The 13,619-nt window shown below is 44.5% G+C and overlaps 2 protein-coding genes across 2 annotated transcripts; both read left to right on the top strand.

Moving 5' to 3' along the window:
- The first annotated feature begins 400 nt into the window (after positions 1-400).
- On the top strand, positions 401-4,835 carry LOC149404191 (uncharacterized). Its single transcript, XM_089607438.1, has 6 exons — positions 401-717; positions 1,146-2,171; positions 2,724-3,600; positions 3,652-4,168; positions 4,268-4,564; positions 4,675-4,835. Exons 1-6 carry the CDS (start codon positions 401-403, stop codon positions 4,833-4,835), a joined length of 3,195 nt encoding a protein of 1,064 aa, XP_089463564.1.
- A 5,324-nt stretch (positions 4,836-10,159) lies between these two features.
- LOC149404192 (Glycosyl hydrolase superfamily protein) lies at positions 10,160-13,162 on the top strand. The gene is made up of 4 exons (XM_089603143.1): positions 10,160-10,648; positions 10,816-11,927; positions 12,421-12,595; positions 12,934-13,162. Exons 1-3 carry the CDS (start codon positions 10,591-10,593, stop codon positions 12,484-12,486), a joined length of 1,236 nt encoding a protein of 411 aa, XP_089459269.1. The 5' UTR covers positions 10,160-10,590; the 3' UTR covers positions 12,487-12,595; positions 12,934-13,162.
- The last annotated feature ends 457 nt before the right edge of the window (positions 13,163-13,619 follow it).

The following is a 13,619-nucleotide window of genomic DNA, read 5'->3' on the forward strand; positions in this document are numbered from 1 at the left end:
CCGGAAACACGCTAAGGGTCGGTATGAGAGGATAGAAGACGACTCTGATTATGAAAAGGAGCAATCCAGCCAGGAAAAAATTCCTGATCTGTACCAGCCCTCGATGGATAAAAGTCGTTCAAATACTGTAAAAAACGGCATAGGAGGCTCAGAAACTGAAGACAGTGCGAGCACCAATGAAACAAATTTCAAAAGATTGGATCGTTGAATCAAAGAGGTGGCTCTTGGTCAGAAGGAGTCTATCCCAAAGATCTCTATCCCAAAGATCGGAGAGGCTATCTCCCCGTTCACAGCGCAGGTGTTAGAACATCCGTTACCTGATCGCTTCAGGATGCCAAGCATTCCTGTTTACGATGGGAAGACCGACCCACGAGATCATCTAGACACTTTCTCGTCATAGATGCTGTTGCAAGGAGCAGGACCAGAGGTTATGTGCAGGGCATTCTCTATCACCTTAACAGGTTCATCCAAAAGGTGGTACAGAAAGCTTAAGCCAAACTCTATAGGGTCCTGGAAGCAGTTATCCAGGAAGTTCATGAAACAATTTGTCGGCTCCAGCTCGGGAAAAACTCCCAAAGAAAGGCTGTTAGCAGTTAGACAGGCCCATGATGAGTCATTAAAGGATTTTATTAATCGCTACTCGGAGCAAGCTCTGCAGGTCGATAATCTGAATAAAAACTTTAAGCTTTTCGGGATCTCCTCCGGCGTCCGAATTGAGTCAGAATTCTAGTGGTCACTTCAGAAGACTAGTCCAAAAGACTACAACGACTTCCTGAAGCGAGCTCAGAAATATATCAACGCGGAGGAGGCAAGATTGGCTGCAAGAAAGGTGAAGCCGCCAAAGAGTTACCGAGAAGAGCACAGCGGCAGTCTAAGGATAACCGCCCACCCAAGAAAATCCGGTCCGGAGCAGGACCCCTGAAACCCTTTTCAAGTAAGTTTGACAAATATCATAAACTCAATGCCCCAATAGAGGAGATATTTAGTCTTACCCAGGATAAGGAAGATTTCCCTAAGCCAAGGCCGATCAAGAAAGATATCTCAAAGAGAGATAAAACAAAATATTGTGCCTTCCATGCGGATATTGGTCACCGCACTGTTGACTGTTTCAACCTCAAAGAAGCTATAGAAGCTTTGATCTGAAGAGGAGCGTTGAAAAAGTTCAAGGCCGTGCAAGGAGATCAAGAAGATCAGAAATCCGAGGCGTATGTAGAAATCTCACTTATAGTTGGAGGACCTCATGTGGGGGGAAATTCAAGAAGTGCTCAAAAGAGCTATGTAAGAGAAGCCTACGCGGGACCCCGAAAAATCTTGTTTACAGCCGAACAAAGGCCGAACAAGATAGCCAAATCTAACATAGAGCCAATCACCTTCACAGCAGAAGATGCTAGGTGGGAAATGTTCCCTCACAACGATCCGCTTGTCATCTCAGCTCTTATTGGAAATAGGAACGTGTGCCGAATACTGGTAGATACCAGGAGTGCTATTGATGTGCTCTACGAAGACACATTCAATAAGATGGGTCTTAAACAAGACTCATTAGCTCCTTCTCCTGAAAATCTCTATGGATTCACAGGGGATTCAATCCAGCCCAATGGAATAATCTCGATCCCAATAACTGTGGGAGAGAGTCCGAGAAGTAAAACCACAAACACCCAATGGGTAGTGGTTCCAGGAAAATCCTCATTCAACGCGATCATCGGCAGACCAAGTTTGCAGTCCCTCGGAGCCATCACTTCGGTGGAATATTTAAAGATGAAGTTCCCTACGGAGCACGGAGTAGGTGAAGCGGTAGGAACTCAGGCTCTAGCGAGAAGTTGTTATGCGAATTATCTCAAAGAAAGCCAGGACAAAGATGTCCGCAAAATCATGATGATCGACTCAGAATTCGACCCACGTCTTCCGAGCCGAGAAGAAATTGGCCCAGGAGATGAAGTTGAGGAGGTCACCCCAGATCCGAAGCAACCTGAGAAGAAGCTCAAGATTGGAAAATATCTTGAATCACGTACCAAAAATAGCTTAATTTCTCTTTTGTCTAATAGCTTAGACATTTTTGCATGGTCGCAATCCGACATGACATGGATAGATCCTCAATTAGCATGTCATAGGTTGAATATAGATCCTAAGGAGAAACCTATTAGGCAAAAGAGAAGAGCTTTAAACTCCGAGAGGTATATAGCCTTAAAAGAAGAAGTAGACAAACTAATCTCTAATAGGTCTATGAAAGAAACTAAATATCCAAAATGGGTAGCAAATCCTGTCCTAATCAAAAAAACCTAATGGAAAATGGAGAACTTGTGTAGATTTTACAGATCTGAATAAGGCTTGCCCAAAAGATAGCTTCCCAATGCCAATAATAGATCAATTAGTAGACGCCACGGCAGGTCATGAGCTTTTAAGCTTCATGGATGCCTATTCTGGATATAATCAAATCCCCATGTACGGTCCCGACTAGGATCACATAACATTTATAACCGACCGAGGGCTATACTGCTACACAGTGATGCCTTTCGGATTAAAAAATGCGGGGGCAACATACCAGAGATTGGTAAATCGTATGTTTGCTGAATTACTCGGAGTCACAATGGAAGCATACATAGATGACTTACTAGTTAAAAGCCAAAAAATAAGTGAACATACAGATGATCTTAGAAGATCATTCGAAATTTTGAGACAATATCGCATGAAAATCCTCTAAAATGTACTTTTGGTGTTTCTGCAAGAAGATTCTTAGGTTTCATCGTTCATGAGCGAGGCATAGAGGTCAATCCAGAGAAGATCACCGCTTTATTGAACATGACACCACCGCGAAACATAAAAGAAGTACAGAAGCTGACAGGGTACATAGCTGCACTAAGTCGATTTATTTCAAGATCTACCGATCGGAGCATTCACTTCTTTGATGCCCTCAGAGGCTCCAAGGAATTTGAGGGGACCGAGCAATGCAACAAGAGCTTCGAGTCCCTGGAGGAACACTTGGTATGGCCTCCGACTTTAAGAAAAGTTCAAGAAGGAGAGCCTCTGGAAATTTACTTAGCAGTATCGGAGCATGCAGTCAGCTTGGCATTGATCAAGAATGAGGGAAAAAACCGAGTTCCAGTTTATTATACTTCGCGACGTCTCAACGAGGTGGAAGGGAGATACCCAGAACTAGAGAAGCTAGCCTTCGCCCTCATCACCGCATCTCGGAAGTTGAAGCACTATTTCCTCGCACATCCGATCACAGTCCTAACCAATTTTCCTCTCCGCCAAGTTCTGCAGAAGCCTGATGTATCCGGAAGGCTAATGAAATGGTCAATTGAGCTGACACAATATGATATACATTTCAGCCACCGACCAGCAATCAAAGGACAAGCAGTAGCTGATTTCATCGCCGAATTCACATACAGACCGGTAGATTTCCCAATTTGGGAAATGCACGTAGATGGAGCAGCGAACGAAAAGGGATCCGGAGTCGGGATCGCACTAACCAGTCCAGAAGGAGACAAGGTAAAATTTGCATTAAAATTTGATTTCAACGCATCAAATAATGAGGCCGAGTACGAAGCCATGATACATGGACTTCAGATAGCAAAAGATTTAGAAATAGAAAAACTCAAAGTATACTCAGATTCTTAGTTAATAGTTAATCAAATGAAAAATGAATTTCAGGCGAAAGGCGAAAAGATGTCGCTATATGCCGAGAAGGCCAGAAGCCTGGCAAATAAATTCGAGCTCTGTGAAATCACTCAAATCCCCAGAGCTATGAATGAAGAGGCTGACGCTTTAGCAAAATTGGCCACCCAAGGATCCGACTCGGAGTCAATCCCAGTGATCAAAATTGGGCAGTCAAGCATCGAACAAGCCTCTCTTGAGCTTCAAGTCGACCATCGAGAGTCATGGCAAACTCCGATTAGGGAGTACTTGAAGCATGGAGCTTTGCCCAGGGATAAGAATAAGGCTAGAAGTTTGAAATTCAGAGCTGCTCGTTATTTTTTAGAAGGTCAAAACCTCTACAAAAAAGGATTTTCCCAGGACCTCCTCAAATGTCTGGACGAAGATGAAGCCGAGTACGCTCTCAAAGAAATCCACGAGGGGATATGCGGAAGCCACATCGGATATGAAGCACTAGCAAAGAAGATTATCCGGCAAGGGCTCTACTGGCCCACATTGAAAGCCGATGCTCGACGCATGACACAAAGATGCGTCAAGTGACAGAAATTCTCTAACATCCCAAGGCTCCCTCCTTATCCTCTCATCACCCTCTCATGCCCGATTCCATTCGCAGAATGGGGAATAGATCTAATCGTAGCATTGCCAATAGGCCGCGGTGGATGCAGTCCGACCTCAATCCAACGGATTAGTGGAAGCCATCAACAAGACCATAAAACATGGTCTGAAAACAAAGTTGGACGAGCAGAAATCGGAATGGGTAGATATGCTCCAGGAGGTTCTCTGGTCATACAGAACCACCGAGCACTCCGCAACTGGCGAAACACCTTTCTCTCTCGCGTACGGTTTCGACGCGGTCATTCCAACCGATATTATGATACCAACGGTGAGAAGAGAAAACTACTCCACGGAGGTAAACAATGAGATCTTAAAAATTAATTTAGACTTACTAGAAGAAAAAAGAGAAAAAGCGAAATTAAGAAATCTTGCTAACCAACAGAAAGTTACTCGGTATTTCAACAGGAAAGTCCGACCAAGATCGTTCAAAATCGGCGACAAAGTCCTCAGAAGGGTTTTTCTTCACACCAAAATCCAACAAGATGGAGCCTTTGGCGCAAATTGGGAATGACCCTACATCATCCGAGAAGACTTCGGAAACGGGGCATACCGATTACAACAGCTGAGCGGTGATATGGAGAAAAATCCTTGGAATGCCGAGCATCTTCGCCATTTCTTTGTTTAAACACTTCCATTTTTAATTCAAAAAGCGGCTTGGTCGCATGTATTGTTCTTTTAAATTCAAAAAGTGGCTTGGTCGCATGTATTGTACTTTTAAATTCAAAAAGCGGCTTGGTCGCATATACTTTTGATTTTCGACAGTACATAACCCTTTTTATTTATGCTGTTCTACTTTGTACCCAATAACATGTCTTTTAAACTAATTCAGCAAAATAAACTACAGGGCAGGAAGGCTACGTACGTAAACCAAAATTCCAACAATTTGAACTCGAATAGTTTTTCTTTTAAATTAGAAAACTTAAGCTTATTAACCATTGTTATTTTCAATACTTAGCCCTTAGTCATACTTTATCTTGCTGAAATCATGAATATAATAGAAACATAAGATTAACTCCGACCACGGAGAAATTATATCAAAACCCAAGAGGGTAAAAATTACATAATAAAGAAAAAAGATCCGACCACGGATCAATTGTTCAAAACCCGAACGGGTTGACAAAAAAAAAAAAAGAGAAATAAAAACTCCTAGTCCTGGTCGGCTCCATCCTCCTGGTCGTCGTTGGCTCTGCGCTCGGGATCCTCTTCCATCGACTCCGAATCCTCGTCGAGATCCGTAGTATCCAGAGAAGGATTCTTTGGACCGAGGATCCGAACAGCTTCGTTTATCCCAGCGGTGTAAAGATCATCTCGCATGTTGCGATAGTCTTCAGAAGCTTTGTACGCTTCCACCGCCGCTAAACGAGCAGCCTCGAGGTCTTCTTGGAATTTCTGCTCGAGCTCCGACCGAACCTTCACCACTTCGTCCCTGGCCGCGTCTCTCTCCTTCAGGAAGCGATCATTCCGTCGCCTCAAAGGTGAGAGCTCGGAACTCAGCGATCCGACAAGGCCGATCACACCAACAAAACTCTGCGATGATTAAAAGGGGTCAGTTCAAAAGGACAGAAGGAAACGAATGAGACTCCGACTAGCTAAATATAAAAACATACCGAGACCACATAATCGGTAACTTGAGAAAGCCTCTCTAACGGCTCCGACTTCTGAACCATCTGGACCTTCTCGGCAGGAAGATGCTCGTGAAGGAAGGAGATGATCGGAGTTAGGTGATCAGAGGTAGCGGAAGGCTCAACCTGTCTTTTCCCCGGAGAAGAACTGGGACGTTCCGAAATCTTTGAAGAAGATGGAGCCGCCCGCTTACCCGCAGTAGGAGGTTTGGAGGCCTAAGAGCGTTTCGGGTTTGGAGGAACTTGGTCGGGAGCAGCTCTCTTCCTCCCCATCTTTGCGATTTCTTGTAAACAAAACAAATAAGTAGAAACAAGAAAAGGTTAGTGCATATTTGATCTGATATGAAATAAATAAAACACTTACTTGAATATGGGTAATAATAATACTGGTCAAGCAAGTCTGGGTCCGACAACACAAAAGTCGACCGATCAGTCTCCGAGATGTCAAAAATCTCAGAGTGAAGCGGTCGCTGGTCCTCGGGATATTGCGGAAGAGAACCTGAAACAAAACGTATAATAGATAAGGAAACCAGATGAGAAATCTGATCCTAATTAAAAGAAAACCGAACTAGAGTCACACCCAATTCCGAGAACGAAGCTTTAATTGGACATCTCTCATAGGAAACATTCCCTTCAATCCAAAAGAAGTAATCCTTCCAATTTTTCTGAATGGAAGGAAGACGGGTGACGACTTTAGATTGATCGTCATGAGCCCGAGCATAGTAATAACCATGCTGTCCCGGAGCCGACTTGAGCGAATAATACTGAGAAAAATCTTCTAAAGTAACAAGGCGCTGGTAGAATTTTGCCCACAGTACATCCATCCCAACAAAAATCCTATAAACATTGGGAACAAGCTAAGTAAAAGAACATCCCAGGTCGAAGAAAAACTGAGATATAAGGGGATGCATCGGCAATCCTCCGATCACGTTTAAGATAGCCATATTAAACGTTGTCTTACCGGCAGGAGGTTGATCAGCCCTCTCATCCTCTGAAGGGGCCGAGATGATGATCCCCTCTGCGATCTCAAACTCCCCCCTCCAATCTTGTATATATTTCTCGGTAGCCCGAGAAGTCCAAATTTTGGCCGAAAACTGGCCTTCCTTCCGTTCGAAAACTAGGGCCTCATTTTCTTCCTCCGGAAGATCTACCCCAAAAGTCCTCCCGCTCGGACCCGGAGCACTGAGAAGATCTTCCTCTTCTCGGACCGGCGAAAGAGAGGGACTCATGGTGTCGCGAGACTCCGACTCGCTTCCCTTCGAAGAAGCAGATGACAAAGAGGTCTCCAAAGACATGATCTCCCTACACAACAGGGAAGACGAATCAAAAACCCTTTTCTCGTAATCGACCCCCTCGGATTCAGAACGGAAAATATTTGAGATTGATCATAAGCAATTACGGGACGGTCCCATCCGATCTCCGGGACATGATACCAAAGGCGACTCCTGAGAAAGGGAAATTCTTTCCCAGACAACAGGACGACATAGTCGGGGTCAGGCTCCGATCGTCGAACAACACGAGAGTCGTAACTCAGGTCAGGACGTGCAAGTCCTCCCATGTCCCTAAGTAAGTTGAAAAACTATGATCCCTAAAATCCGGAGGGTCCGAATACAAAAATAAAATAAACACACAATGACAGGGAAAATATCATAGTAAAATCAAAGAAATCTTACCCGAAAGGTTGAAGTTCATAAAACTCGAATAACAGACTTGGGAGCTTAAACACAATCCGAATAGGCAGATCAAGCCGAGAACGCGCCGAGAGCAAAATTTGAGAGGAAATGCGAAATGAAGCCAAAATCTCATAAAAGCCTTATATAAAGACAACGCGAACGGCTCAGATTAAGCGTACCCAAGAAGCAAGGCAGATCTGACCGTTGAAGCGAAACGACGCGATGATTCAATACGACCAAAGCCAAACGACGTCGCACGATATCACGAACAAAAGAAAAGAATGTAAAGCTTTTACTCGGACCACACCGAGACGAGCAGGAAAGCAAAGATGAACACGGCCATTAATTTAACCGAAATAGTTCCTTACCATTTTTGCTAAAAATACTAAGAAACTGGAAGGCTGCTGTTACGGGATAATTTAGTCAAACACCGAGTAGACTAGTCGGAATCCCGAGCAGTAAGAATTCAACACCGAGCTCAGGTAAAATAGACCTAAGGGATGTCCATTGAAAAGGAACGATCCGTTCATAAGATAAGAATGAAACCTACCGATCAGAACTTCGGAGAGAAGAGAAGACCGTAGGTCAGAGACTAGTCAAACCAAAAGAAAACATGTTTCAAACTTCTAAAACGCACACTTCAACGGTTTCAAACCGTACAAAAAGAGTAATAACCGTCCTCCTCCGCTAGAGGAAGATGGCAGTTACCAAAAAACCACCAAGAACGTGGGATTGATCACCCCACGTCCACGAGAATAACCGTCAGAGCCCACGACTACATGGTAAAGGGAGCAACCCCAAACGGGTATAAATAGGGGATCGAGAGGAGCTTTTGTTACCGGTCCGTCTCGGTCCGGTAGATCGACGATGGCCACGCTGGCAGCCGTCCTGAGCCCGGCGCTCGTCCGGGGCCGGCACTCGCCGTGGCCGGCTCTCCACGGCCGGCTCCCCAAGGCCGGCCCTCCAGGACCGGCGCTCCAGGACCGGCGCTCCAAGGCCGGCCCTCCACGCCCGGCGCTCCAAGGCCGGCCCTCCACGCCCGGCGCTCCAAGGCCGGCCCTCCACGGCCGGCGCTCCAAGGCCGGCCCTCCAGGACCGGCGCTCCAGGACCGGCGCTCCAAGGCCGGCCCTCTACGGCCGGCGCTCCAAGGCCGGCCCTCCACGGCCGGCGCTCCAAGGCCGGCCCTCCACGGCCGGCGCTCCAAGGCCGGCCCTCCAGGACCGGCGCTCCAGGACCGGCGCTCCAAGGCCGGCCCTCCACGGCCGGCGCTCCAAGGCCGGCCCTCCACGGCCGGCGCTCCAAAGCCGGCCCTCCACGGCCGGCGCTCCAAGGCCGGCCCTCGGCCAAGGGGTTCCTCAAACACCTCTTGGCCGCCTATAAATATGAGGGTCTCTCCCTCGACCCAGGTAATCCGAATTTGAGTACTGAAACGCTGTCGAACTCGTACCTCGCTCGTTTCTCTCAAGTCTCGACCTCTAAACACTAAACCCTCTACAAACCACCTCAATCCTACTAATGTTGAGCGTCGGAGAGGTAAACAGAGGCAACCCCTCTGTTTCCCCTTTGTAGTTCACACCTTTCTGTTCACGTTTCAGGTGCTTGGATGAGATAGAGATCATCTACAGCTAAGGGACGGCTTGGGATACCAAGCCCGACACGCTCGAGTCGAGACGAGACCACTTGGTCCGGCCTTGGGTCTAACCGTCTACGACTCCTAAATCGTTGTCCGAAAAACTGCGACAACATTTTGGCGCTAGAAGGATAATTACACACAAAAAAAGAGATTTTTACGCCTTTTTTCTTTCTTCTATCTTAGATCCATTTTAACACTGCTCTCTTGTATTAGATTCGTTAATATAAAGGGAAAGTCTTGCCTAAATCGTATTGGTACTCGGAGCCAGTGTGCTCGGAGCCTGTGTATTTTCGTGAGATATTGTTGTACTAAATTTACAGGTTAACACTATGGGAAAATGAAAATGGTGACAAGGAAATATAAGGAAAGAGATGAATTTCGGGACAATTAAAAAGTAGAGTTTCTTTTCGCAAAGCAATGAAAAAAGCTATTGAATTAACTGAACAGGCAGGCACAAAAGGCATTCAAATACAAATTGCGGGACGTATAGACGGAAAAGAGATTGCCCGTGTTGAATGGATCAGGGAAGGTAGAGTGCCTCTACAAACTATTCGTGCTAAAATTGATTACTGTTCCTGTAAAGTTAGAACTATCTATGGGGCATTAGGTATAAAGATTTGGAGATTTTTTTTTTTGAGTTACTTTATTGTTTTATATATTTAATTTTAAATATTTTATTATTGAGGATATACGTGTTTCAAAATCTATCTTTGATAGAGAGCAAATAGTTTATTTACAATTGATCACAGCCCACACTTTCTAAGTCTAACCCGTGAAATTGCTCTTTAAAATTCACAACGTTCATAAATAGCACTAAATGATAATATATTTTTCAATATTAACAAGTAACTTTACTCCAACGTCCCACCACACAACTGGTTCTCCACCTACCAACTGGTTTTTCAATATATTTTTTAAGTCTGCTAAATTATAAACATGAACATTAAATAAATGATTCCTCATATCAAAAAAATAAAACAATAAATAAATGAAAGTAGACCTCACGGTCCTCACCTCATTGAAAATAGCAACAGAAACGAGCTAATACAGTTCGAATAAAGAAGAAGCACCTCACTAGACGTTTTTTGTTTGTATGCTTCTCTTTCTTTCCCAAAAGACTTCTTTCCTTGCCCATCAATTCACCATCGCCTCTCTCTCTCTCTCTCTCGCGTGTTCACACTCACACACCCTATCTCCACTCTCTCTCTCTCTCTCTCTCTCTCTCTCTCTCTCTCTCTCTCTCTCTCTCTGCTTTTGCTTACATTCTCTATCTCAACAGACTAGCTTTTGTTTCTGGTACTGCATCGACTGTCTCTCTCTCTCAGCAGATTTGCTTTTGCGTTTCTGGGTATTGCATTGGCACTCTTCCTTCCATTCCTTCTCTCTCTAAAAATGGACCCATCAACTAAAACATGGGCTGTCTTCATCTTCTTCCTCTCCGTCGTCTCAGGTAACGCACTAAACCAACACGCATTCCACTCACAATATTCTTCTTCTTTAATCAGCTGAGATAAGAAACTCATCATTCATTTCAGTCAGAGACAGTCACTGGCTGTCAATTAGTTTGTTTGTTTCGCTGTAATTAAACAAAAAAAAATGCAATGTGGGATGTGGCAGTGTTAAGGGAATCAGGAGCGGTGGGCGTAAACTACGGGCAAATAGCGAACAACCTGCCGCAGCCAAACGACGCCGTAGCGCTGGTGAGATCCATCGGAGCGACGAAGATAAAGCTGTACGATGCGGACCCGAAGGTGATATCGGCGTTCGCGGAGAGCGGAGTGGAGATCATGGTGGGGCTGGGAAACGAGCACCTGACCCGAATCCAAGACCCGGCCCAGGCCCAGCAGTGGATCAAGTCCAACATCCAGGCCCACATGCCCTCCACCAAGATCACCGCCGTCTTCGTCGGCAACGAAGTCCTCACCTTCAACGACTCCTCCCTCTCCGCCGCGCTTCTTCCCGCCATGACCTCCGTCCACGACGCTCTCTCCGCCGCAGGACTCGCCGGAAAGGTCGCCGTCACCACCGCTCACTCCCTCGCCGTCCTCGAATCCTCCTACCCTCCCTCCTCGGGGAAATTCCGATCCGACCTGGCTCCGCTCATCTCTCAGATCTGCGCCTTCCAGACCAAGATCGGATCGCCGTTTCTCATCAACGCCTATCCGTATTTCGCCTATAAAGGCGATCCGAAGCAAGTCTCGCTGGACTTCGTCCTCTTCCAGCCCAACCAGGGAGTTCTCGACTCCTCCTCCGGTCTCCGCTACGACAACATGCTCTTCGCTCAGATCGACGCCGTTCACTCCGCGCTTCACAAACTCGGCTTCGGACGCCTCTCCGTCCACATCTCCGAGACCGGCTGGCCGTCCAAAGGCGACCCCGACGAGGCCGGAGCTTCCCCGGAGAACGCTAAGAAGTACAACTCCAACCTTCTGAAGCTCATCTGCCAGAAACGTGGCACTCCGATGAGGCCCGACTGTGATCTCAACATCTACTTCTTCGCGCTCTTCAACGAGAACCTCAAGCCTGGTCCAACCTCCGAGAGGAACTACGGCCTCTTCAAGCCCGATGGCTCGCCGGTCTACTCACTCGGACTTTCCGTGAAATCCGCCTCCGGTGGAGGAGGGAACAAGACCAGTACCGCACCGCCGGCGAGCTTGGGTACGTTTCCCATGGAAGGGGATAATTCCACGGATATCGGATATCTGGCGATTTCCGATGCTTTTTACACCGTAAGCTTCTTATAATCTCATGATCTCATTATTATTATCTTGTCTCATTGATTTGCTAACATAAATTAAATTGTGTGTTTTATCTTGCGACTATTTAAAGGAATTTGGTGGTACTTTATTTCTCTTGCATTCTTTCGGTAGCTTTCTTCTTCCCTTCGTACGTCGTATAATAAACAGTCTTTTTAAATGCGAGACAATAGTTTCTAATATAAGAGTCTTGTGAGATTTGAACTCATTTGAAAACCATGTCTTATCTTAATTACATAGTGATCGGTATCCCATTATGAAGAGAATAGGATGGGATTGTATGGCCTTTGAGAAAATGGTCCCAATTTGATTTTGTTTGGATGTTATGGTGTTTGAAAGTGACGATAATTGATGACCAACGAAATGATATTGCACCGCTGTCAAACATGTGCAAAGTCATCTATGCCATAAAGCGCCTTTTTTTTTTTTATTAACTTATATTTGTACTTATTTTTCTTAATTTCAGGGGCAAATGGATTTATTGCCGAAAGTGTTGGCCGTCTTCTTTCTTTTGATGGTATTTCTTGTATGAAACTATTAAGAGCCGATGCCTCAAGTAGAGGAGAAAAAAGAATTCCTAATCAGATGAAAGTAAGAGTTAAAAAAAAAGGAGAGATTTTCCTCTTGTAAAATAGGGAAAGGTTAGAATTCTCTTACTTTGCTTGTACGCCATTATGTTCTTGAGAATCTTCCCTCTTTATGCTATCTTTTTTTTAACGTCCGACAAGTAGAATATCATCAAATTTTATGGACTAAATAATCAATTATCACTCACTTAACTTGTTCAATTTAACGATTAGAAGAAATTCATAAGTCGTCACTTGTAATAATACTAGAACATTTGACAATACTAGAGGGAATACGATTCACTTGGTTGTTGAATTATGGGATCTTGATTCTCTATCTTTATTATCTTTTCTCCAAGCTTTGGTATAAAGCCTCCTTGACCTTTTTATATTTTTCTTTTCCACTTTTGCAGGGTTGAGGTTTAAATATCTTATTAAAATAATGCTGATGAGGAGCCTTTGCCAGATCTTATATTACATGGAGAGTGAGGAGTCCGAACTCCGAATTCATAATTTATTGTAGTTAATTTGTTATTGGTTTCTTTGGTTGTAGCTTTTGCATCTTATTATTCAATTTGTAGTGGACACTCTCATTATTGTGGCTCTTGTCATTTTGCTTTTAGAATATTTCTTTTAGTTTAATTTTATTACTATTTTGACATCCAAAAAGAATACCAACTTGCCAGGCTGTAACAGATCAACTAAAAATCCCAAATTTTCTTTCTTGACTGAAACTTATTATTGCGGTCCATATTATTGCTCAAAACCTCATCCCAACAGCCTCAGAACTCAATTCGTGCATCACTCTCATGTCTCGTCGTTTTATGAAGTAGAAAACAATAGTCTCACATCCAACAACTGTATTAACTTCTATTTGAAGCAAAAATAAAATAAAAATAAAATTATAACAAAAATTATACCTGAGAACATAAAAAATCGTGTCAAATTGTGCAGCATGTGAATTCATTAATCGAACTTATTAGTCGGTTTAATGTATGTTACAATCCACTTAAATAGCTTTACATGCTGTAAATAATTGATGTATATAATTGGTGTTACTAGATAATTTGGCCAAACACCGAGCATAGTAGTCGGTATC

Source organism: Urtica dioica, chromosome 2 (genome assembly GCF_054948205.1).
Source record: "Urtica dioica subsp. dioica isolate 48M chromosome 2, U.dioica_male_clone48M_v1_H2, whole genome shotgun sequence".
NCBI lineage: Eukaryota > Viridiplantae > Streptophyta > Magnoliopsida > Rosales > Urticaceae > Urtica > Urtica dioica.